Here is a 25,795-nt window from a genome sequence, read left to right as displayed (position 1 = left end):
CTTAAGGAGAAGAAAAAACCTTGAAGTGGCAGTCTCATGTACGCAGGAGCGGGCAGGGTTTGGAGAAGGATGGATTGAGATGTTCTTGGAGAGAGCAGATTCCCTGTCTCAACAGCCACGGCTTGGACCCTGCCCACAGCAGGGGCTTGGAACGGGCTGATGATCTTTAGGGTCCCTTCCAACCCAAAGCATTCCACAATTCCGTGCTCCCGCTCCCTGTGTGCCTCGGGGCCTTGCGGGAGCCGTGGGTGGTATCCGAGCACAGGCCCCCATTAAGCACAGCCCTGGAGAGGCCGGGCCTTTGGGGCTGGAGCCTGCCAGCTCCGATCAATCCCTTGGTTTATGAGCTGCCAACGTAAAGAGTGCGGGGTGGGCGCCCTGCTCCGGAGGCTCCGGAGGCTCCGCTGGGCCCCGCCATTCCAGGCCTGTGGGGGAGGCCCAGGAGCGGCCTGCGCCTCGCTGAGCAGGGTGCAGATCCAACTGCAAGATGGGAAATCATCCTTTGGGCTCTGCTTTTGAAGAAAAAGCGGTTTTTACCCCACAGAGATCCCTTCGTTCCTCTCCCACAGCTGGGATGTGCTGTTTGTACACCTGCTTTTCCACAGCCTCGCAGGACACGGGGTGTGCCCTCACACAGCGCATGAAACTGCTGCCCTCAGTCCCATGGGAATCCTCCCTCACCCAAACAGGGAGCTCTGCCCTGGGAGAATCCCCCCCTCTGCACCCAAATGGGAATCTCTGGGCTGGGAGAATCCCCCCCCTCTGCACACAAACAGGGAGCTCTGGGCTGGGAGAATCCCCTCTGTACCCAGACAGGGAGCTCTGGGCTGGGAGAATCCCCTCTGCACCCAAACAGGGAGCTCTGGGCTGGGAGAATCCCCTCTGCACCCAAACAGGGAGCTCTGGGCTGGGAGAATCCCCTCTGTACCCAAATGGGAATCTCTGCCCTGGGAGAATCCCCTCTGTATCCAGACAGGGAGCTCTGGGCTGGGAGAATCCCCTCTGCACCCAAACAGGGAGCTCTGGGCTGGGAGAATCCCCTCTGCACCCAAACAGGGAGCTCTGCCCTGGGAGAATCCCCTCTGCACCCAAACAGGGAGCTCTGCCCTGGGAGAATCCCCCCCTCTGCACCCAAATGGGAATCTCTGGGCTGGGAGAATCCCCTCTGCACACAAATGGGAATCTCTGGGCTAGGAGAATCCCCTCTGCACACAAACAGGGAGCTCTGCCCTGGGAGAATCCCCCCCTCTGCACCCAAATGGGAATCTCTGCCCTGGGAGAATCCCCTCTGCACCCAGACAGGGAGCTCTGGGCTGGGGGATGCACCCCAAATTTCCCCAGAGGTTGGCGGGGACACTGACACCTCCCAGCTGCTGGGACTTGGGGAGCCCAGGGGGGATTTGCACTGGGGCAGGAGCATTTGGTGCTTCCAGCTTTGCATGTCCCATCTGATGCAAGCTTTGCAAATAATTGCCTTAATTAGACATCATGTCTCCTGATTATTCCCATGAATATGGGTGAGTTGAGAGGGCCAGGGAAAATCCTTCCTGGAGAAATTGTTGGGATAATGATTTCTTTTATCTATTGGAGCAATTATTTTTATAATTAATCATGGAATCTCTGTGTGGTTTGAGTTAGATGGAACATTAAATTCCATCTCGTTCCACCCTCTGCCATGGGCAGGGACACCTTCCACTTACCCAGGTTGCTCCAAGCCCCATCCAGCCTTGCCTGGAACACTTCCAAGGATGGGGCAGCCACAACTTCTACAATTTCTCTGTGCAACAAATAATATTGAGGGGTGCCCTAGTGGGGTTTTATTTAAAATCAGGTGATGGAGATGAAAGGAGGCCCGTGCTTGTCCTTCATGCCCTGAATGAAGCACTGTTACTGTCACCTGCCTGCAGGCTCTGCTTTGCCTCTGGGAAGGCCCATGGTGTTAATCTGCTCCTTTTCCCTGTTCCCTTCTCCGCAGCAGCAGCAGGAGATGCTGGCCATGAAGCATCAGCAGGAGCTCTTGGAGCACCAGAGGAAGTTGGAGCAGCACCGGCAGGAGCAGGAGCTGGAGAAGCAGCACCGAGAGCAGAAACTGCAGCAGCTGAAAAACAAAGAGAAAGGGAAAGAGAGTAAGTGGCCAGAGCACCACTGCTTCGGGTGGTGACAGGCAGATGGGGGCATGAAGGAGTCTCAGAAAGCTGGAGGAACCTCCTTGAGGGCACAGGGAATTGAGGGGAAGAGAGAAATGCGTTTCTCTGCTTTATCATCTTCATTTTTGTCTCACTAAATGCCATTTTAGCATTTTTCAAAAGGAAGCGTATCCTCTCTTCCCTTGATTTAACATTTTTTGAAGTATTTTTGGCAGCATTCCTAATGGAGGCAGAATATTAAGCCCATAAAATACACCAGATGCACGCTGCACTCCTTTTCTCTTTCTGCTGCTCTGAATTTCACTCTTTTTAAGACATAGTCGAGTTCACAGCTCTCCCCTTTTTGAAGCATTTCCATTCATGAGGGGATGTTTTTCAGGAGGTTACAGCTTGTGGGTGCCTTCCCCACTCTGTGTCATTATGCACTTGAGGAGATCATTGTGGCCTCACAATGTCCCTTATCAGAGATACTCTGGGCTGCTTGTTTGGGCTTTTTCTGCAAGTGAATGGGGGGAAAGTACCTCCAAATACCAAAATACCAAGTTGTGCCATCAACTCCTCAGGTCTGGTTTCAGATGGGAGAAGTGGTGGAAGGAAGAAAGATGGGATGCTGGCTGGGAACTGGGAATAAGATAAGGCTCCAGGAACTTTTTCAGTAAGATAAAACTGGGGTCTGGGAGACCTTTTTAAGTGCTAGAAAGACCAGAGGTTCAGAATCCCTAAGCATTTCCACTTCCCCCTGCTGCTCCCATCAGCTATTGCTGTTGGATCCATGTTTTGCTGGGCCTCTCCTTGGAACCAATACCTGGCCATTCTCATTAAAGTAATCTGGAAAGAAATTAAAACGCCTGAATCTCTGGAAAATGGAAGCAAAGCATCTTTTGGGTGAAACACAGAGGTGTAGAGGAAAAAACCCAGAATTTGGGGATGTTAATTTGAAGATCCTGTTCCCATGACTACAGTTTTATTTTTAAGTTACTTTTTATTTAAGAAGTTCTGTGGTGTAGAATCATTATCGCACCTCAGTGCTTAAGGATACTTAAGTTATTTTTCTCACATCACAAAATTTGGCAAAGAGAAGCTAAAATTGTCCTGATCTGAAATATGAAGAGAGTGTGAGAGAGGTGGAGTTTGTTCTGCTTCCTTTTAACACCTCTGTTCTGGAGCCAGGCTGGGAGAGCTGGGGGTGCTCACCTGGAGAGGAGAAGGCTCCAGGGACACCTCAGAGCCCCTAGCAGGGCCTAAAGGGGCTCCAGGAGAGCTGGAGAGGGATTGGGGACAAGGGATGGAGGGACAGGACACAGGGAATGGCTCCCACTGCCAGAGGGCAGGGCTGGATGGGAGATTGGGAATTAGGAATTGTTCCCTGGGAAGGTGGGCAGGCCCTGGCCCAGGGTGCCCAGAGCAGCTGTGGCTGCCCCTGGATCCCTGGAAGTGTCCGAGGCCAGGCTGGACACTGGGGCTGGGAGCAGCCTGGGACAGTGGGAGAGTTGAAATTAGATGTCCTTAGGGTTCCTCCCACTCCAAATCTCCCTGAGGTTCTATGATATCTTTCAGCTTCCAGTAAAGGAGGTAAACCTTAAACTCTGAAAATATTGAACTTAAGTCTTCTAAGTAGCAGGTTTATGGCAACCTGACAGAACACAGCCAGGTTTGAGTGTTCTAAGGATGCTAATGGATCAAGGATGACACATTTTGGAGGGAGAAGGCTTTCAAGCATGGATTTGTCACCCCTTCTGCTACTCAGGAATTTATCTCCAGCTCTTCGCTTGAACTTTCCACCAAACTGGTTTTGTGGAGCTGGTGAGAAATGCAGCGCTCCAAAAAAAAGGAATTTTCTCGCTTTGGTGTTTGAACCATTTTACAGCTCCAGACAGAGCCTTGTGGGAATGCTGCAGCTCCCTGCTCTTGGAGAAAGACCAGGAATTGTTCTCCCAGCATGTCAAACATCACCTCATTGACCAGGGCACAGGACACGAGAACATGGCAGGATGATCTTTTAGTTCTTGTTCCTAGCAGAGCCAGCAGCTTCCCTGGCCTTTCCCTTTCCTCCCAGCCCAGATATTTTCCGTTGGAGCTCCTGCCTTACGCCACAGTGGGGATGAACCATCATTTTCCACGTGTCCCCTTGCCAAACTTGGAATGCATTGCTCCGTCAGGAGCTCTGCCTGGGAGTCTGGGCTGTCAACCCGATGATCACTGGGATCCATCATGGCAGGGGAACAGCCTGCTCTCCATTGTGCAGGAAATCATGATTAGGGATTACACAGTTGACATTTTAGCTCTGCAGAATGACTGACTCCCTGTTTTTAAGGTTGTTTTTTTTTTTAAATGGTAGGTTTTCTATCTGAACCAGAGATCCACACGCTTGTAAATGAAGCTAAATGTTACGTTGGTCATGGTGTGCACAGAGATTGGGAACAAAGAGGTCCCTGTTTACAGGATTTTCAAGACAAAACCTACACATGAGCCACTGGGATCATTCCCCTTCTGCTTTTAGATGTGACATTTAACAACTTGAGGGTGCACAAGACCCCTTTTCTTAAATAACCTTGGTTCAAAGAGAGCTGGGATACCCCAGACAAGTGCTTTATTCTGAGTGTGCTTCTCTGCAAGTGTAATATCCTCTTCTGGTGAAATAAACCCAATTTCATCTGTGTTTTCAAACATAACTTGTGAATCTATGCCAAGCTAAAGGGATAAAAAGGGAGAGCTCCTTACTGGAGGTGCTTTGTTCTTTCTCTTTGAAAGCAAAGTTCTTTTTTTTTTTTTTTTGGACTGGAAATGAAAGATTTGATTTGGGATCTATTTTAGAAATTTAAAATGCCTTCAAGTACGCGAATTGATTTAACAACCTTTTTTAAATGTTTGTTTTGTAATTGCAGGTGCAGTGGCAAGCACAGAAGTGAAGATGAAGTTGCAGGAATTCGTGTTGAACAAGAAGAAGGCTCTGGCCCACCGGAATCTCAACCACTGCATATCCAGCGACCCTCGCTTCTGGTACGGGTAAGTGGTGCTGGGCTCTCTGCAGGGCTCAGCCAGTGCCACCTTTGTCCCCAGTTCCCTGAGGGAATACACCTGATGTGCTTGTGGGATGAGCCAGAGCAGTGGCAGGATCCCTGTGCATTCCCAAAATGCCTTTTCCAGAGGGTTCCAGTGTGAGTGGTTTTCGTGTCTGCTGTGATGGTGTCACGGTGCTCTGTGTGTAGAGAAAGGTCTTTGTGTCATCTGTAAACCACAATTATTCAAACTCACAAGTCCTACAGTCAGACATCAGCTTTTATAAGTCCTCCAGCTTTTCACCCAGGATTTGATCCCACCTGCTGTTATAAAACTTGAACTTTAGTCAAATGAGATATAGTTTTTTATGTTCAGCAGCTGGAATCTGATGATCTTTGTGGGTCCCTTCCAACTCAGGATATTCTATGATTCAGTGAATTCCTGCAGCTCAGGATACTTAAGCCTTGCATTCTAAAACTTTTAACACTTACTGCTATTCTTAAGCTCTCAGACTTGGAAGTTTTGTTTACTTGGCTCTTACTGGAAACATCCAGTGGATCCAGTCTGTACTTCTAATTACAACTGCCCCAACATCTCTGTTTTCAACTGCAGGTCTCCAGTTTCAATTTCAGAAATCAACTTTTTCATTGTACTAAAGACAGTTAGAAATTTGATGTGACTTGGAAGTTTCCACTGCTATGATTTTGTCACTGTCTTTGTTAAATAAAAAGCCAAAGTGCTTTGGATGTTTGCTTTAGTGACCTCAAAATTAATGAAATTTTGACTTATAAAAGTAATTTCATTTTGCCATGAAATTAATGTTCAAGCTGAAGTACTGACAGTGTTTTAAGTCTTAAGAAATGAACGTGTGTAGAGGGAGGATGAGGTCATAGCCAGAAGATGTTTCCAAATTCCAGAAACTGAGCTGCAATGAAATTTGAAAGCTATCCCAGCTCTGAGCCAGGACAGAAATGCTGATGTGGAGTTGGCAGAAGAATTCAGATGTTATTGGAGGCAAAGTGAGATTGAGCAGCTTTAATACATCTCTGAAAATCTAATCTGAGACTTGGGGATTTCATTAAAGGTGGTTGAAGACTCTGAGCCTCCATTTCTTAAAGGGATGGTTAAAATAACAGTTAATGCAGGAGTGGTGCAAAGTCAGTTAGAATTTCAGGGTGCCCAGAGCAGCTGTGGCTGCCTCTGGATCCTTGGAAGTGTCCCAGGCCAGGCTGGACACTGGGGCTTGGAGCAGCCTGGGATAGTGGAGGGTGTCCCTGCCCATGGTAGGGGGAGGAATGAGATGAGCTTTAAATCCCTTCCCTTCCAAACCATCCTGGCATTCTCTGTGATGCAAGGCCAGGGCTGCTGCAGGTTTTTAGCCACGTCATGTTTGGTGTTTCAGGATGTTGCCTCAGCTGGTGCTGAGAACTTTCTGAGCACCAAAGTGGGGTTTGGGTTTGTTGTGGCACTGAGGCATCCTAACAGCCCTTCCCTGTGAAGCTCCAGGGATGCCAACAGGCAGAGACAACACAAACCACTGCACAAAGATTTCAGGTCATACCATCCCCTCATTTTCCATCTGTTCTGTGGTGGGGTGAGGATTGTTATTCTGGATTCTAACCCAAGATGGACAAAGCCTTGGGGCTTCACAGCTCTTTCTCAGTGCTGAATTGTCCTGCTGAGCCCTCAAGGAGGGCAGATGGCAGCAGCACAGGATTTTTTAAATGCATCCTTCACTCGTTCAGGCAGAAGTTGAGGATTTTTTTCCTTTCCATTCTATTAAAAAAAAAAAAAAAATTTTTCAAAAGGAGAACCAACCTTTAAATTCCTGCCATATTAGTATTTATTTATATGGCATCTCATAGGTTACCAGCTGAGCTCTGGAGGCACTCCTGTCCCCACATAGCTGTGCTGTGATGCAGTTGGGTGGTGGCTGGGTTGAGCACACACTAGCAGGGCTCACAGGAGATCCACTCCATGCTCCCACTGTGAGCAGGCCAGGCCATTAAGTGCTAACAGATGCTGGGAGAGCCTCTCGAAGCAACAAGCCTGCTTTTAAGCATTTCCCTTGGTCTTATTAAGGTTTGTGAATTCCTTTTGGTTTTTGTTTTTTTAATGTAAAGCATTGCTTAGGAAAAAAAACAAAAAGTCTCTTAAGGGTATTGAGCACCATGATGATCTGACATCAGTGGCTGGGACAGGAAAAATGTTCTGCTGGCATGGAATCACAGAGGTATTAGAGCTGCAAGAGACCTCTAGGATGATGTCCCAGTCCTGGAAATGCTCAAGGCCAGGTTGGACAGGGCTTGGAGCAACCTGGGAAGGTGGAAAGGGGTGAACACTGTGATCTTTAACCTCTGTTCCAGCCCAAACCACTCTGGGGTTTTGTGATAGGCAGCAGCAGAGGAGGTTCTTGGGAACTGCATTGTCAGACTGTCCCTGCCCTGGATCCTGAACCCACTGGGCAGCCTGGCTCCCAGGAGTTTCTGCTCTCTGTGATGTCCCTGGGAAGCTGTCAGCAGTGCTTGGGATGCAGCCACTCCATGTGCTAGCAGCCATGGAAGGGAGTTTAACTGAGTGTTTGCATGGTGAGGAGGTGGAGAGATACAATTGCACTTGAAATTGCACATTAAATTATACATTGAATGATCCCTCCATCCACAGGTGTGAACACAAAACATTCCAGCCCAGGTACACATGCCTGAATGTATATTCAGTGCACCCTGCTGAACATGATTGAAGGTTGAAATATCAAATCATGGAATCGTTAAGGTTGGAAAAGACTTCCAAGATCATCGCTCCGACCTTTCTGTCTGTGCACGTGGGTGTTTGAAGGAGCTCAGGGAGCAGAGGATGCCTTGGATGAAGGGCTGTGCTTTCAGGAATGTCTGCAGGCTCCATGCAGTGTCCAATTTCCTCTCCTCCCAGAGCTCTGACATTCCTGAAGGGGCATGCAGAGCAGTGCATGCTGCTGGAAGCAGCGTCAGACCCCAGTCCTGGAGCCAGGGAATGTGTTCCTGTTTGCAGAGCTCAATATCTGTCATTCAGCAGCCCTGGAGCACATCTAAACAGGCCCTTTGAATTCCTGCACATTGCCTGACAAAGGGATGAAAATAGCTTCAATGTACTCGATTGTGCTGCTTAGGTCATAATTAAAAAAAAAAAAGAAAAGAAGAGGAAAGAAAAGGGAGAAAAAAAAAGTCTGTTGCTCATATAGAGCCAGAAATGTCATTGTGTGACTTGATGGGGCTCAGGACTCTCAGATCACAGCACCCAGGATTCCTGGGAGTGAAACATCATTCCTGGGAGTGCTGCCTTCCCATGGAATGAGCAGATCCTGGCAGAAAAAGCCACATCTCTTCCCAGGAGGGATTATTATTTTTTATTTTTCAGTTTGTCTCTGTTTTGATTGCAGGTGAAGATTGAAGTGTGTGGGGGCATTCAGGGGTGGGCATGTGGCACAGCATGGGCTGGGTGTGGGAAACACAGCCCTGCAAGAGCCCCAGAAATCATTTTTCTTTATGTGCAGAGAAATCTGGATAATGAAGAGGGAGGGTTGGGAAACCACAGTCATTCATACTTCCATAGAATCCCAGAATGGTTTGGGCTGAAGGGACCCTAAAGCCCATCCCATTCCACCCCCTGCCATGGGCAGGGACACCTCCCACTAGAAGGTCTGTGGGAGTAGAAAATGTTGATGTTCAAATAAAATTTGCAGAGGGTTTCTTTTTTTTTTTTGTAATTATGTAGAAAATTCAATGTATTTTCTTAGTATTTTATTAGCCCCTTATTTTTTGAAGGCTTTAACTTGCAGTGGAATTGATGCTCTGGGTCTCAGCAGCCAACTCCTGAGCTGAGCTTGCACTCAAGGGATTAGTGCTGCTCGAGAAATGGCCTGAATTTGTGCAATTTCCACCTGGGAATGGTTCACTTAGGTTCCTTGAAGAACCTTTTGCAGGAGAATATTTTCAGCTTGGTTTTTAGGCAGTACAAAATTTCAAATATTCACTTTTTCTTTTTTATTTTTTTTACAAAATGCTTGCTCTCCATTGTCCTAAATCCTTTAGTATTTAGAAAAAATATGGGATTTAAATTCTGTTTATTTAAAGTGAAGTTGTGAGAGCCCAGTGAGTGTCACCTGCATGGCTAAATCAGTTGTTCTGCTGATGGAGCTGCTCTGCTGGCTGAAGCCTTCTCCCAGGCTGGTGGAGCTCCTGAGAAACAGCAAAGCTGGGCACAAGTCATTATGCAGGAAAGATGCAGCCAACAAACTGGTAGGAGGCTGAGAAAACTCATTCATTATTTAATATCCTCAGCAAACAGACTGTAATTTACTTCCAGCAGCCTGCTCAAACAAAGCCATAAATTATCAGCTCGGGGAAGTTCAGCTGGAAAGGTGCTGAGTGCTTTGGCCCTGTCTCTGCTGAGCTCCTGGGATGGGAGGACAGGCAGGAGGAAGGGCAGGGGGCCACCTGTGTGCCATGGCTGCTGCTGGCCAGGTGCAATGCTCAGCCTTGGCCTCTCTCTGCTGAGCTGGGGGTTTATTCTGGAGAGGGAAGTGCTTCACTTGTGCTCAAGTTGAGGTCTCACCTGTGCTGAGATTCAGGGAGGTGACTTAGCAAAACCCAGCCCAGGTTACAGTCTTAGAATTTATACTCGTGGTATGAGCTAAGCCAAGGTGGAGTCTTACAGTGAAAACTAAGTCAATTGCCATTCCTGTATATTGGATTTTAGTGGTTTTTTTTTGTAGGAGTGCCCAGGAGGAGAAAGCCAGGCTTTGGGGATGGTACTTTTGACTGTGCCCTTCCTGGAGAACTCCAAAAGACGAGCTTAGAAAACTGGATTTGCTGAAGGACAGGGCATCCTCTCCTCTCTGCTCCTGGAAAATGGAAGAGCTTGCAGGCTGCCCTGGGGATTCACAGCTTTTGCCTTTGCCTTTGTCCCCTTCCCCACTCCCTGAGGTGGCAGGCTCGTCCCCTGTGCGTGTCACCAGTGTAAAGCTTGTCCCTTCTTCTCTTTCCTCCTGTGCAGGAAGACCCAGCACAGCTCTCTGGACCAGAGCTCCCCACCCCAAAGCGGCGTCTCCGGCACCTACAACCACCCAGTCCTGGGGATGTACGATTCCAAAGACGACTTCCCACTCAGAAAAACAGGTAGGGCTGCCCTTCCCTGCCCACGCTGCCTGTCCCTGCATCATGCTCAGCACTCTGATCTGATCTTCCTGAAAAAGAAGAGATGCTGCCAAAAGCTGGATTCCAGGCTGTGCTTTGTTTCCCTGTCCATGTGCTCCCCCTTCACCTGTCTCTGTGCTCCCAGTGTTCCAGGGAGCCTGGGGCTGCTCCGGGGTGTGTGAGAGCCACGTGTTCAAAGTTTGGGAGATGTTTTTCCCAAACCCAAAGCTCTCACAGAGATCTGCGTGTCTCCAGCCCAAGTGTGTTTGCTGAGTGAGAAAAGCCCCAAGAAAAAGTGCATTTCTTGGGGGGATTTGCATTTTATGTGTGAGTTTGTACCTGGGGTATATAAGGGGGTTTGTGCCAGGGTGAGCACCAGGGCTTCCTGCAAGGGTTTGGTTCACACCTAGACAGTTCTCTTTCAGTCTGGCTTCTCCCTGCACGGTGGCTGAGCAGGTCAGTTACTCCTCAAGCCTGTATTATGTAAACCAGGTTGTTTGGCTTGGCTGTGCTCCTCAGCTCTGTAGCACAAGCCTGAGCCAGCACAGCCTGGGCTCCCAACCCGGCCAGCTCAGGACTGCTGCTGCCTTCGGGGAACAGCTCAGCTGTGAGAGCTCAGCCTCGCTCAGGGAGCACTTCTGCTCACTGGCCCTGCTGGGAATCACTTCAGGACAGCAAGAAAAGCTTCTCTGAAAAGATCACACAATCATTAAGGTTGGAAAAGGTCCAAAGATCACCTTCAACCAGCACTGCCAAGGCCGCCTCTAACCCATGGCCCCAAGTGCCACATTCACGGGTTTTTTAAACACTTCCAGTGATGGTGACTGACCACTGCCCTGGACAGCCTGTTCCAATGCCTGACCAGCCTTTCAGTGATGAAGTTTTCCCCTTTTGGAAATGTCTCTAGGAACTGTAGCACCTGCCCTGCTGGATGGAGTCCCATCTGTGCAGTTGTCTCTGTCCCCCCCTTGGGTTGGTTGCTTGATGAGTAACAAGCACTTCAGCTGCACAGGAACCCAGTCAAAAATTGGCTCCAAGATATGGGTTTTCCCCAGGAAAGGTGCCCCTGTGGCTTTGGGGCTGTGGCTTTTGACTGTGCCTTTCCTGGAGGACTCAAAAGCCGAGCTTAGAAAACTGGATTTGCTGAAGGACAGGGCATCCTCTCCTCTCTGCTCCTGGGAAATGGAAGAGCTTCCAGGCTGCCCTGGGGCTTCACAGCATTTCCACACAGGGAAGCATCCCTTGGCACCAAACCTATCACTTAGGGCCTGTGGGCAGCCTGATTCCAAGAGATTTTTAGCTCTTTCCTATGCCTTGTGGTGCCAGGTGATCCCTTCCTACCCTGTTAGCATTACCACAGCAGAAATGGGCTTTGACATGCTCCCAAACTTGCCTGGCTCATCACCTCAGGGCACCTTGTCAGATTGGCTTTGAGCAGCAGTCACCCTTCTTGCTCCCAGTGTCCTGGAAGGGAATTCCTGCAGGAGAAGGAAGACATCTGCATATCTCACCCACCCTGTGCTGCTTCCCAAACTGGGATCTCACCAAAGCTCCTGCTGGGTGAGCTCCTGCTGTCAGACAGGGGGAATTAAGGATGATGAATGGAGCTAATCACATTATTAAAGAGTGCAAGCCACACCAAACCCATTGTTGTTTTCCAGCAGGAGGACGTTCAGCTGATTTTTTGGTTTGCCAGAACGCTGGTGCTTGTTCTTTTTGGGCACCAGCACATCAGTCTCCTGGGCACTGGTCTGGGATACAAATGAGTTCACTTTTGTGAGGTTCAGGGGAGAATTTTTTTCTATTTTTCATTGTTTTCTTTTATTTTCCTTTCAACGCAACAGCACGTCAGGCTCTGGCACAGCAATATCCTGCAGAATTCCCAGTGCCAAGAATGTTAAGTTGCTTGGAGAAGAAAGGCTCCTGAACAGTCTGGTGTAAACAAAAGGCAGGGAAGGCTGGAGCCCATCCTAAATAAAGTTCTTTATTACGGGTGAGCTTTTCAGATTTTTGGCACCAGCCAAGGCTCTGGCTTTGTGTTGGTAATTTAAAACCGCCATATCGTGTAGTCCAATTTTATTAAATTTGATTAAATATTTGCAGCTCAAATAACAGAACCCATCACAATACAGCTCTGATTACCAGGGCTGGAATCCAACCAGCACCATTGCTGGGGAGAGGGTGGCTTAGGGGGTGGTGGGAAGGCAGTTGGAATTATCATTTCTCCCAGTCTGCAGAGCTGGGAGCATGTCCTGCAGGTTGAGACATTTTTTGGGAAGAATAAATATTCACCATCCCTAGAAGTGGTCCAGGCCAGGTTGAACAGGGCTTGGAGCACACTGGGATAGAGGAAGGTGTCCCTGCTCGTGGCAAGGGTTGGAACAAGGTGAGCTTTAAGGTCCCTTCAACCCAAACAGTTCCATGATTCCATCAAATTTACCATTTCCCTGCATTTTAGCAACACTCTGTGTCTTTAATCTTATTTCAAGCATCCTGATGGTCACAGGTTATGGGAGAGGGAGGATGTTCAGGAAAGATATCTTCAGCAGGGGGAAGAGTCAGCTCCTGATGCCTCCCATGCCCTGAAATCCAGCTCTCTCTCTGGTTTGTTTTCCTAAATTATGCTCCAGTTTCTTGGCTGTTTGGTTTCAGCATGAAATTGTTTTCCTGGTGCAGTTACTAATTGCTTGAATCCTGTTCTTAGCCTGGCTGGGGGATTGATTTCACTCTGCTCCCTCTCTCTAAGCACTTTGAGGCTCTTCCTTTTTTTCACTGATCTTAGATCAGTTTGGTTGGTGCTGCTCCTGCCTTTGCTGTTAAATACCTGGATTAGCACAAGGAGTTTTATTTCCCCTTCTGGGGAGTTTATTTTGTTCTGTGTAGGATTTAATGTCAGAGTTTTATTGACAGTTTTTGAGAGGGGAAATTCTAAGTGACCTCTTCTGCTCCCAGATCAACGTCGGTGTCTCCCAAACATAATAACATCCATTATTGTGCTACACTGGGATCCTCTAAGGAAAATCTCTGGAGAATCCTTATGGAGTGATTTTAGACTCTGGGTTGGGACAGCCTGTTTTGCTAACCCCAAGAGCTGTTTGTCAACACCTTTCTTGGAGCTGCTGAAGTGGGTTTTAGCAGAGCTTTTCAGTTTTGCATTTCCAAGGAATCCTGTCCTCGTTTTCTCCCCACGAACGAGGTTGTTGATGGCATTCCCTGCTTTCTGAAATTTGAGCAGTGGATGTATTAGAACATGCTGTTACTTAGAAAGCTGACACCACTGCCATCATGAAGATTTAAAGGGAATTATTTCACTTCTTAACATGCTTTTCCTCCTGGACTTGATCTTAGAGGGCTTTTCCAACCTAAATGATTCTGTGACTCCCTGGTTCTTTTTCCATGCAAAAGAGAGGAGCCTGAGAGAGGAAAGCATCCAGCATCCCGTGAGGTTGTTGGTATTGCAGGAAATTGGAGCTGTTTGGGTATTATTTGCAGCTAAGCAGGTGAAATTGGTGTGAACTTGTTGCATTTAGAAAGAAATAAAAGGGAAAATGAAAGGATTTGTCAACAATTATAATGCTGCATTTGTCAAGGAAAGCATAATGTCCCTCTGAACTGGGTCTGATTATTGGAGTGTTTGGAGTGGTTTGTTTTAGGACAAAAGGTTGTTTGGAAGAAAATAGACTAGTCAGAAACCCTGGTGTAATGTAAGAGTATAATCAGAGGAAATCTTGGAGCTCTGTGTGGCATGGAGTGTCACTGCAGTTCGAGAGCATCTCTGCCTTCCCACCCACATTGTCCTTGCAGCCAGCATGGAAGCCTGGCTTCCCACACACTGAGAGGAGGCCCTGACCCCCAGAGAAATCCCTGCTGGAAAGACTGGAGGATGTCAGTCTGTCTGATCCAAAAAAAACACTTAGCTTGGATATTGGGGAGATTTCTTGCCTGGGAAGGTGCTCAGGCATGGAACAGGCTGCACAGGGCAGGGGTAGAATCACCATCCCTGGAAGTGTTCACAAAACAGGATGTGGCACTGGGGGACAGAGTTTGGGGGATGATGGATTGATGGCTGCACTTGGTCATCTCAGAAGTCTTGTCCAGCCTTAACAATTGTGGAATCATGAAGACACCAGAAGAGAAACCTCTTCCAGGAGGAGACCAAACAAAATCTTGTAGTTTAGTGTCACCTTTGGGGGATCCCAGTCACTCAGGGAACCCACCCTCCTCCTCCTTGGTGCTCCCATTCATGGGCAGGGACACCTTCCACTGTCCCAGGCTGCTCCAAGCCCAGTGTCCAGCCTGGCCTTGGGCACTGCCAGGGATCCAGGGCCAGCCCCAGCTGCTCTGGGCAGTGCCAGGGCCTGCCCACCCTCCCAGGGAACAATTCCTAATTCCCAATATCCCATCTAACCTTTTCCTTCCTTCAGCTTAAGTTCCCTCTCTCATGGAGTTTTCTTATGGGTGTTAGAAGGGAGACAAGATAATTCTGTTGGCTTTTGCCTATTAAACTTTGTCTGGAACTTAAAATAATAATAATAATAATAATAATAATAATAATAATAATAATAATAATAATAATAATAATAATAATAATAATAATAATAATAATAATAATAAATAACATCCCTTTCCAGTCCCCACCTGCTGAAATGAAGATGTTCAGGGGCTGGGAGCAGGGGTTTCATGCTGCATTGTTTGCTTTTATTCCACAAATGTAGATGGACAGTGGGAACAAGGCAAACTCTGCCCAGGACTTGGTGGGGTTTTGACTTCCCCAGATTTAATGTCCAATTAGTTCAGCAGCTTAGGGGCTGCAATTCTAGGAAAAAAAAAACAATGGGAATGACATAAATATTGGAAGAATTGGATTACATGGGTCCTGCTGCACACAGTGATGTATAAGAGGGGTAACTTGGTTTGGAGCCTGTGAAAACCAGGGAAGCTTTTGGCTTATGTTCTGGTTATTAATTTATTTGGAGGAAAACAAAATATTCTTTGTATAAATCATTATTATAGGCAAAATTAAGTATGTCAGTGTTTAAGAAGTCCCACTGGCTTTGTGGGAGCTGACTCAGATTTGGGCATGGGCTTCATTTGTTTACTGGAGGGGAATTTTTCTAATTTTATGGCATTTGTTTGAAATACTTCACCTGGAGATGTAGAGGAGCAGTAATTTTTTAACTTAGGTTTGGTAGTTTAGTTTTCAGTTTTTAAATTTACTCCAGTTAGCAAGCCTTTTTTTGGGCATATTGCCTGGCAGGGTGAATTTGGGGAGATTTCCAGTGGAATTGGTACTCCTGAGGCAGCATTGAGCCTACATTGACTGTCAGGTATTGATGCTTTTGTGTTAAATTCCTGTTTTATACTTGTGTAAGATAGCTCCCTTCAGCTTTAAAATATTTTTATTATATAATAGTTTAAAAAACCATGTGAACAAGCCTAAATTATTTTACTATAAAAGAGATTTTATGTAAATTCTGTGAGTTTGAGGCTGTGCTGAATTTTAATTCACCTACTTTGGGCTCTGGAGCACCCAATTAAATCCATGTAGGGATTATGCTCTCTGAGGTCCTGATGCCATGTTAGATTTGGGATTATATCTGAGGGATAAACAACAGAATCAGAGCAGGCCTTTAAATAGACCTTTTGGTGTTTTGAAACTCAATCCCCTAGCAGAAGGGGAAAACACAGAGTGATTTTGCCTTAAAATAGATTAATCTGACAAATTCCAATACGTTGCTTTGGCAATCACTTACGCTGGAGGTATTTTCTCTTTGAAGGCTGTCATCTTCTATGTTTGTTCACCTCTTTGTTATATGGAAGGAGGTTTTTATTGTGGCTTAAAATATGGGGTGTGTTAGGTCATCTGTGACCCCAGATCTTTTGTTTCCTTGCCCGTTTTTAAGGTGTTTCAAACTGATTCCTTCTGTGTATTTAAAAGCCACCTAATTAATTGTGTGTTCCCAACAGAAACCATCCCTCATCTGAACACCAGGAATAAAATTTGGGCTGAAATACAGTTTTTATTACCATGTTTTCCTTTGTCAGGGGACAGATCCTTCCAACAGGTGTGGCATAGTCTTACATTTCCTTGCTTTAAAAGGGGTATATCAGCATCCAGCTGTGGCACCTTCCCCTTCCACAGAATCCCAGAGTGGTTTTGTTGGAGGGGACCTTAGAGATCATCTCATGCCAGCCATGAGTGTGGTATCCAGGCAGCTATTAATGCTCAGAAATTGGGACAAATTAAAGCTGGGAAAGTAAGGATGTGGGATGAGGTGTGTACCCAAACACCGCTTTTAAAATCATGCCAACTTCTGTTTTGAAGAGAACTCAGAGAATTTGCTGCTTGGAGCCTGAGCTTGTGTTTGAACTGGTCCAGTCTTTAATATTACCCTGGGAGCAGATTTGCATTCAGTCCCCTGCCATTTTAAATGCAAATTCTCTCTCTGGAAGATAATTCCCCCCTTGCTAATGCACTTCATTCAGCATTTGAAGCATCATCTTGAGGAAGCACTTTTTTTTTTAGCACTCCCTTTATCTCTTGCTGGTGTTTTTCTGTCCAAAACATTCACAAAAAAGCTCTTTCCTTTCTTTTTAAAATTTTTCTTCCCCTCCAAAATTCCATCAAAGCACTGTGTTGATGGCTTAACTCCAAGCATTTGATCTTGAATTCATCAGCCTTCTGATTTTTCGAGCCCTGCAATTAACGTGGACGGGCTTGATCTTCAACGTGACCCGGTGGTCAAGGGAAACATACCTGCAGCCAGACTGAGTTAATTCAAATCAGTTTGTAAACCCTGTTTTAATTCTCCCAAAGACATGTAGATCATTGGCCCTGGAGTGTGTTGGTTGCTCATGGAGTGAGCACAGGATTTGCTGGTTCAAAGGGATTAAGTGGTGTGGGGCTGTTGAGGAAGGGAAGGGATGGGGCTGCTTCACTCAGCTCTGTCAGGAGCCCTCAAACCCTCCAGCAGGTGTTTCACTCAGGGCTCAGGAGATCAGAAAGCTCCCAGAGGAAATCATCCTGCAGGAGCAGTGTTGAATTAAAGCTTTGTGCCCCTGATGGAGGTTTGATAATGCGTGCGCTGTCACCGCTGTCCTGGCCCCAGGGCTGCTGGGGCTTCCCAGGAGCTCTGCCTTGGCTTTTTGGGAGCTCAGGATTTGTGTTTTGGAGGGAGTCTCTCAAAATCATGGTATACATGAGGCTGTGGTCACAGGAAATGCATCCACACCTGCCCTGGGCAGTCTGGAACTTCCCAGGTGTGTGATGTGCTGTTAGATAGGGTTGAACTGTGGGGCTGTGATGATGTAACCCCAAGTTGCTTCCCAAACAAACAAACAAACAAGCCTCCTCCTCCCTGGCTGTGGCTTTCCTTGGCCACACTCTCATGCCCTTTCCCTTGAGTTGACACTGGCTCCAGCTGACACAAGGACCTAGCAGGGAGACAATCACCTGATTTGCTTGTGGGGTTTGATTTTGGTGTTTTCTTTTCCCGTGCCCTGGCGTCCCTCCCTCAGGGGTCGGATGACTCGAGGGTGTGGAGCTGTCTGTTCCAGCAGCACATCAGAGATTACCAACAGCAGCATCTCAGCTGGCTCAGCTATTCCTCTGCTGGATCCCATCAGCTGGGTTTGCCACCGGGTTGGGAGCACGTTGGGCAGAGGTGGGAAACTCTGCACTAATCCCGAGTCTGTGTCTTTGCTCAGAGAAGACTTTGCAGAATGATTATTACATTTTTCATTCAAATGCCTGTTGTTGTTGTTGTTGAATTCAGATGTTGCATGGGCTGGGACCTGTTTGTTACATTAAAAATCTGTGTTAGCAAATGACTTCATTTAATTTAGCTTCCTGCAAATGCTCAACCGCGGCCAACTCAGCTCAGCTCAACTCAACTCAACTCAACAAAACTCAGCTCAGCTCAGCTGCAGGCTGAGTAAAACACAGCTGAGACACTCCTAACACTGTTTCCTTTCCTGGGCAGCCTCTGAGCCCAACCTGAAGCTGCGCTCCAGGCTAAAGCAGAAGGTGGCAGAGAGGAGGAGCAGCCCCCTCCTGCGCAGGAAGGACGGGCCGGTGGTGACGGCGCTCAAGAAGCGCCCGCTGGACGTCACAGGTACGGCGGGTAAGTGACAATGCCTCAATCCTTCAGCCCCTTCTCCCTTCCCAAAATGTCTCCATCGTGTGCTTCAGCAGTCCTGGAACCCAGCTGAGGGCACTGGAATTGTCCAGCTGGGGGAGGCTGAGGTCAGGCCTTGTCCCCATCCGCAGCTCCCATCTCTGCTCCCTTTGACCTGGGACACACCTGGAGCTGTTTCAGTTAGGATGGAAAATAGGGAAAGGTTCTTGACCCAGGATCTTTATACATACAGCTGGATAAAACTTTTTTTTGACCACTCAAACTGACAGTTTCTTGTTGAAAGGTCCTGTCCTTCCAGAACCAAAGTTTGCAAGTGGGATCAGAGCAAAGAACGTGATGAGATTACCATAAAGTTAATTCTTAGCACCATCTAGGGATGTCTCTGTGTAAGTACCACCCAGTGACAGCTTTGCCAGGCTTGTCTGGCTCTGAGACACATGATCATCACTCCATCAAACTCAAAGTGAGCTCTCTCTAGGCAAGGGAGTGGGTTTGGGAGACCCTGGGGTGCCTCAGCACTTCTCTGGGTCAGAGCCTCTCTGTTTGCAGAAGGGAAGAGGATTTCAAGAGCTAAAAGTTGTGGAATCATAAAATATCCTGAGTTGGAAGGCACCCACAAGGATAATCCAGTCCAACCCTAGGCCTGCACAGGACACCCCAAAAATCCCAGCCTGTGCCTGAGAGTGTTTTCCATGAGTTCTGGCTGCCTTTCAGACCTGAAAATCCAATTTCCTTCACTCACACAATGCAGTATGGCACGTGGCTCCTGGGATAAATCAGCCTCTGCTGGCTGACCATTTTCCCCTGCAATGACTTCAGAAATGGCAGTGGAAGCTCCCATTTCTCACTGGCATGGACACAGTTCAAGAAGCCACCCTGGAGCTTGTTAGAAAAGTATCTGAGTTGTCATGGTAAGAGGAGACTTTAAAATGGAAAATAAGCTTTAAAAACAGTCCCACTTCGGGGAATAGAAGTTATGTTTAATCCCTGAAGAACACTGGGGGTTCTGGTGGGACACTTTCCACTTCACCAGGTTGCTCCACCCTGATTTTGAGCACTTCCAGGGATGGGGGCAGCCACAGTTTCTCTGGACTCCCTGTGCCAGGGCTTTATCACCCTCAGAAAGAAGAATTCCTTCCTACAATTCCACTCTAAGCCTGCCCCGTGGGAGTGGGAAGCCATTCCCCCTGTCCTGTCCCTCCAGGCCCTTGTAAAAATGAGCTTTTATTCCTCCTGGAGCAATGAGGAGCCTGCTGCAGCCTCAGCCACTGCAGCTGCTGGGAGATTCTCCTGCTGCAAATGGTTGGGCATGAGGAAAGTTCAAAAGAAAGGGTCTGAATGCTATTAGCCTTCCCAAATACAAGGAGGAACACTGGCAGCTGTGCCATAGAGCAGGTGAGAGATGTTCTGAGGGAGGTCTGATGCAAGGAGGTGTCTTTAGGGTTAGAGAGAAACAGAGTGAGAGAGGCACTTCCAGAAGAATGAAGCAGAACAACTCTGACATCCCCCAGTCTGGCCTCTTCAAACCTTCCATGCTTTTATTATCTTTCAATCATATTTTAAGTTATTAATACACTCTAAGAGAAATCCCCATGGGGAGAAGACTTAAATATGCTGAGTGGGTACTTGGATAAACCGTTTGAAAGAGTTTGTTGGTATTTTAAGAGCCCTGGGAAGATTTAGGGGGAAGAAGGGGAGGAGGAGGAGGGCTGCTTTCATCCAAAACAAAACTTGAGGGGTTGTTATCTGTGTAAATACCATCACAGAGATGGTTTCTAATGTTAAAAGTTGGTTTGGGATGTGTTTTTCAGACTCTGCGTGCAACAGCGCTCCTGGATCTGGTCCCAGCTCTCCGAACAACAGCTCCAACAACATCAGCACTGAGAATGGAATTGCAGGATCAGTCACCAGTATCCAGGCAGAGGTACAGAGCCCCCCTTCCCTCTGCTTTGTGACACCCCTCAGCTCTGGGAGAGTTTGAGAACTAAACCACACAAAAGGAAAAGCCCGACTTGTGACTTGGAGCAGACTTTGGGAATTACCTCTCAGCCTGGAGGATGCCTTATCTGTTTATGAAATCTGCTTTGGACCAGCTCACAGGCAGCTTGTGGTAGCTTGCAGTGGTTTTGTAGTGAGGAGAAAGTAAAAATAAAGGGATCCAGCAAGGTCAAATGCAAGTATTTTAGTGTTTGGGGCTTTATTCCTATATATAGGGTGGATTTATTGTGTGCAGTAGGATGGTCTAAATATGCCCAAACCATAATTGGATTAAAGGGGATGGATTTAAACTTTTCCTCCACAATTGGGGATCTGAAAGCTTGGTGCCTTGTGCTGGTTTATAATCCCATAAACTTTCACCATCACTTGAGGCATTGCTGGATGCCCAGGGCAGGGTGAGGTGGGGTTGGACTGAGCACAGCAGCTCCTGTGTTCAGGAATCTGGGAGCCAAGCTTTTCCAAGGGGTCTGGGCCATGTGAGCTGGCTCCCACTACAAACTGTGCCTCTAGAAAACCAGTGTGGTTGTCTGATGTTACTGGTGCATTTCTTTTCATCCAGCTTCCCATTAGCTGTTTCCCCCCATGAATAGAGTCTGTCTTAACACCAGGGCTCCAAAAACAGGCTGGGGCTTGTTCTCCACAAATATTCCTTTAGAATTGAAAAGGCCTTCTGATGGTGGAAATGTCAGTCCTTATTGCTTTCTAGTTTTGTACAGATTTGCACTTTATTTTTATTTCTAATGTAGTGTAACAGTATTTAATAAGGGGAACATGCCTCCTTCTCCACCCTCTGCCCTGCCAAATGATGCAGCACACGTTCCAGCCACTCTAATCTATAGCAAACCTTACAGATTTAGGGAATTAGTGTGAAGATTAAGATGGTGGGAGGTGGGGGCTTCACTTGGCCCAGGAGGATGAGCACTGAGCTTTGGTTTTGCTGATCAGTCTTGTCTGTCCTTAGCAAACTGCAAATTCCCAGTTGCTGCTGATGGAAAAACGAGTGGGTTTGATAATTTTTTTGTGACATAAACAGAGCAGGCAGCTTCCCAAAAGTCCCTGCAGGGGATTTGAATCAGGTGGTCTTTAAGGTCCCTTCCAGCCCAAACCATTCCATGAGGTCAGAGTGAGCTCCTGCAGGGAAATGTAAAGCTGGAGCCTCCTCCTCATCCGTTTGATTTTTCAGCTTAATAATTAGAGCTGTTCATCTGGGACTAGACCACCAACACCTAATCAAATGGACACTGACCACAGGAAAAAGTCTTTCCATCAACTGCTTGTAGTGCAGCTGTAATTTTGTGACTTAGGCTGAGGCACAAGCCGTACAAATGATTTGGAAAAAAACCCCTGTCCTGCCCAAGCCTTTCCCCTTCCCAAAGAAAAATAACTTAGCATTCATGTCATGTGATCCCAGCTGATCCATTGGCCTGTATTTGGGAAAAAAAAATAAGTGGGGTTTGGTGCCTTTAAAATCCTCTTCCTCAGTAGGAATTATATGACCTGGGGGCTCAGGTGTTGGAGATTCTTTAATACCAAAATGGACCAGGACTTCCCAAATTCTCACCATTAAATGTTTGGAAATATTTGAGTGTTTCTGAAAAGATAATGTTGTGTTTTGTTCTTGGCTTCATGTTTCATTTTAAATGAGAAGTATATCTCACTGCTTCTTAGTTTGCTGCATCAGCCCTTGAACCAGGTGTGTTGGAAGATGGTGCCCAAGTTCATTATTTGAGTGCCTTCAGTGGGGAAAGACTGCAGCCCTGCCTCCTTTAAAGCAGACACTTTCTGGTTTGAAATACTGTTTTTAAAGGTTTTTCCCTCTCTGAAAGGCACACAGCATTCCCTGCCATTGCAGTTGGTACAAGGCTGTAAAAACTCCTGGAGTACAGCTGCAGACTGTGCATTCAGAAATGGCTGTGTGCAATTCAGCCCAGAGATGGGAGCTGTGTGTTTAAAGTGGTGATAATGCTGCCAAATCCCATATGCTCAGAGCATCAAGCTGCTGTGTTCTTCTCTCCTCTGTTTTCTATATCAAATCCCCAGGAGAGGCTTTGAGGCACAACTCCAGAGTATTGATTGTTCAAAGGGAAAATGAATGTAGTTTTGTTTCATTTATGATATCAGTAAAATATTTCATTCCTCTGCTGACAATAAGTATCTTATTTTCAATGGCACACTGACATTATGTAATTTAAATTAAAGCAAAATTGCCAGGAGTGTTCAAAAATCACTTGGAAAGAGAAGTGTGTGGGTACAAATAATCACATGGAGAATCACTTTAGATTAGAGAGAAAAATGAAGTTTTTTTACAATGAGTCTGTTAAAAATAAGGTACAGGCTGCCCAGAGAAGCTGTGGCTGCCTCATCCCTGGAAGTGTCCACAGTCAGGCTGGATTTTGGGCTTGGAGAACCCTGAGATAGTGGGAGGTGTCGCTGCCCATTGCAGGGGGTGGAACAGCCTGGCCTTGAACAATTCCAGGGATGGGACAGCCACGACTTAGGTACAGATTGCCCCTTAATAGAATATTGAGTTAAACAAAATCCACTTTTTCACAGCAGCACCTGAGTTTAACAGGCTTCTGCAGAAGTCTTCTCAAAATCCAAATTCTATTTACGTTGGAAAATCACCTGCAGAGACCTCAGGGTGATCAGAACCCTGGTTTCCTAACAGGAAAATCAGGCACGTTATTGTAATTTTTATAATGGGCTTTCTAGTGCGTATTTCAAATCAGTCTTGTTTAGAAATTAAAGGTATTTTTGCTAAAGTGTTCTTGCTTCAAATGCCTGTAAGATAACTGAGCAAATCTTGCATTTCACCCTGAAAATCAGGAAATAGCTCCATAAATGCAACCTTGAGGCTTTTGCATGGGATTTTGAAGTCTGATTTATGCTAACACACGCTTGTAAATAACATAAATTGTCTGTTATTTGCTAAAGAGAAAAACACCAATTGTAAAGCCTTTTTTTTTTTTTTAAGATAATTGGTTTTACCTTTCAAAATGCTTGAAAAGGGCAAGTACCAAGGGAGTAGCACGTAGCTGTTCCAGGGGAGGTAGATCAGGAAAGGTTCTTCCCCCAGAGGGTGCTGGCACTGCCAGGCTCCCCAGGCAATGGGCACAGCCCTGAGGCTGCCAGAGCTCCAGGAGTGTATGGACACTGCTCCTAGGGATGCCCAGGCTGGCATTGCTGGGGTGTCTGTGCACTTCTGGAGACTCTGTGTCCCCTCCTGCTGCCCTGTCCCAGTGAGTGCTGTGCCCTGGGGATGGGGATGGGCTCTGGGATGGGCTCTCACCAGGTTCTCCCTCTCCTTTCCAGACCAGCCTGGCTCACAGGCTCGTCAACCGCGAGGGCTCCGTGACGCAGCTCCCGCTCTACACCTCGCCCTCCCTGCCCAACATCACCCTGGGACTGCCTGCCACGGGACCCTCCAGCGTGAGTGGGGCTGGCTCAGGGGCTGGGGTGGCAGGGATCAGCCTCTGGGGTGGCACTGGGGCTGGGTCAGAGGCTGGGATGGCAGGGATCAGCCTCTGGGATGGCAGGGATCAGCCTCTGGGATGGCACCGGGGCTGGGATCAGCCTCTGGGATGGCACTGGGGCTGGGTCAGAGGCTGGGATGGTAGGGATCAGCCTCTGGGATGGCAGGGATCAGCCTCTGGGATGGCAGGGATCAGCCTCTGGGATGGCACTGGGGCTGGGTCAGAGGCTGGGATGGCAGGGATCAGCCTCTGGGATGGCAGGGATCAGCCTCTGGGATGGCAGGGATCAGCCTCTGGGATGGCACTGGGGCTGGGTCAGAGGCTGGGATGGCAGGGATCAGCCTCTGGGATGGCAGGGATCAGCCTCTGGGGTGGCACTGGGGCTGGGTCAGGGGCTGGGATGGCAGGGATCAGTCTCTGGGATGGCAGCAGGGCTGGGATCAGCCTCTGGGATGGCAGGGATAGCCTCTGGGGTAGCACTGGGGCTGGGATCAGCCTCTGGGATGGCACTGGGGCTGGGTCAGGGGCTGGGATGGCAGGGATCAGCCTCTGGGATGGCAGCAGGGCTGGGATAGCAGGGAGCAGCCTCTGGGATGGCAGGGATCAGTCTCTGGGATGGTAGCAGGGCTGGGATCAGCCTCTGGGATGGTAGCAGGGCTGGGATCAGCCTCTGGGATGTCAGTGGGGCTGGGATCAGCCTCTGGGATGGCAGGGATCACCCTCTGGGATATCACTGAGGTTGAGATCAGCCTCTGGGATGGCAGCGGGGCTGGGATCAGCCTCTGGGATGGCAGGGATCAGCCTCTGGGATGTCACTGGGGCTGGGATCAGTCTCTGGGATGGCAGGGATCAGCCTCTGGGATGTCTCCTAACCCCTGTGGCTGTGCGTTTGCAGGCGGGCCAAGCGCAGCAGGACGCAGAGAGGCTCGCAATCCCAGCCTTACAGCAGCGGATCTCCTTATTCCCTGGCACTCACCTCACTCCCTACCTGAGCACTACAACGTTGGAGAGGGATGGGGGAACTGCACACAACCCTCTCCTGCAGCACATGGTCCTACTGGAACAGCCAACTGCACAAACACCCCTGGTCACAGGTGAGCGCTCCAGGGGCAGCACTCGGGCACCTGGAAAAGAGAGGAAACCAGCAGGGATCTGTTAGGCTGTTGTCAAGGCAGCCTCTAGGTCCTGCATCACCTGTACACCCTGCAGGTAGAACATAAAACCTTGGTTTATTGATTCATTAATTAGTGGTGAAAATCAGATCTCTCACCTCATTTTGGTGAGATGAAAATAAATCCTGTTATTCCATCAGGACAGCAAAGGTTAGTTGGTAAAAGTTGAGAACTCTGTTTTGTTTAGAGTTCTGACCAGTTCAGATCAAAGTGAGGGCAAAACCATTGCATCTTAACAACTCCTGTTTTCCATGGGTGGTTTTTATTCCATGAAAATACGAAAGCACGCACTTAGAAAATCACAGGTTCAAACACTTGCTTAGAAAATTAAAATTTTCCTTAGAAAATCACAGGTTAAAGCACTTCCTTAGAATTCCTTAGAAAATTAAAATTTTCCTTAGAAAATCACAGGTTAAAACACTTCCTTAGAAAATTAAAATTTTCCTTAGAAAATCACAGGTTAAAACACTTCCTTTCCATCATTAATATAAACAGCAGAGCCATGGCACAGGCAGCTGCCTGCCAGCAGATTGTATTTGTTTGTGTGCATTCCCTTTGCAGGATGTTAATGGCCATGAGTCACTCCCGGTGCTGCCTTTTCAGAGTGAGCTACCTGTGGGAAGGCCTGTAGCTATAAATAAGCTGGATTCAAAGCAATAATTCCCACTGGGATGTGTTCCTGGTTTCCTGTGTGTG

General features: G+C 47.6%; 1 protein-coding gene across 1 annotated transcript in view; it reads left to right on the top strand.

The window, feature by feature from the left end:
* HDAC4 (histone deacetylase 4) overlaps window positions 1-25,795 on the top strand; it is a 182,783-nt gene that overhangs the window by 106,351 nt on the left and 50,637 nt on the right. The window contains exons 5-11 of the mRNA XM_036386565.2: window positions 1,976-2,126; window positions 5,033-5,153; window positions 10,179-10,300; window positions 18,301-18,432; window positions 20,268-20,380; window positions 23,767-23,883; window positions 24,823-25,021. Of these exons, the coding sequence (XP_036242458.1) occupies window positions 1,976-2,126; window positions 5,033-5,153; window positions 10,179-10,300; window positions 18,301-18,432; window positions 20,268-20,380; window positions 23,767-23,883; window positions 24,823-25,021 (955 nt within the window). The remainder of the gene's footprint in view (window positions 1-1,975; window positions 2,127-5,032; window positions 5,154-10,178; window positions 10,301-18,300; window positions 18,433-20,267; window positions 20,381-23,766; window positions 23,884-24,822; window positions 25,022-25,795) is intronic.

This window comes from Molothrus ater, chromosome 7 (assembly GCF_012460135.2).
Source record: "Molothrus ater isolate BHLD 08-10-18 breed brown headed cowbird chromosome 7, BPBGC_Mater_1.1, whole genome shotgun sequence".
Lineage (NCBI taxonomy): Eukaryota > Metazoa > Chordata > Aves > Passeriformes > Icteridae > Molothrus > Molothrus ater.
The sequence above is the reverse complement of the archived record's forward strand: the minus strand, read 5'-3'. Positions and strand labels throughout refer to the sequence as shown.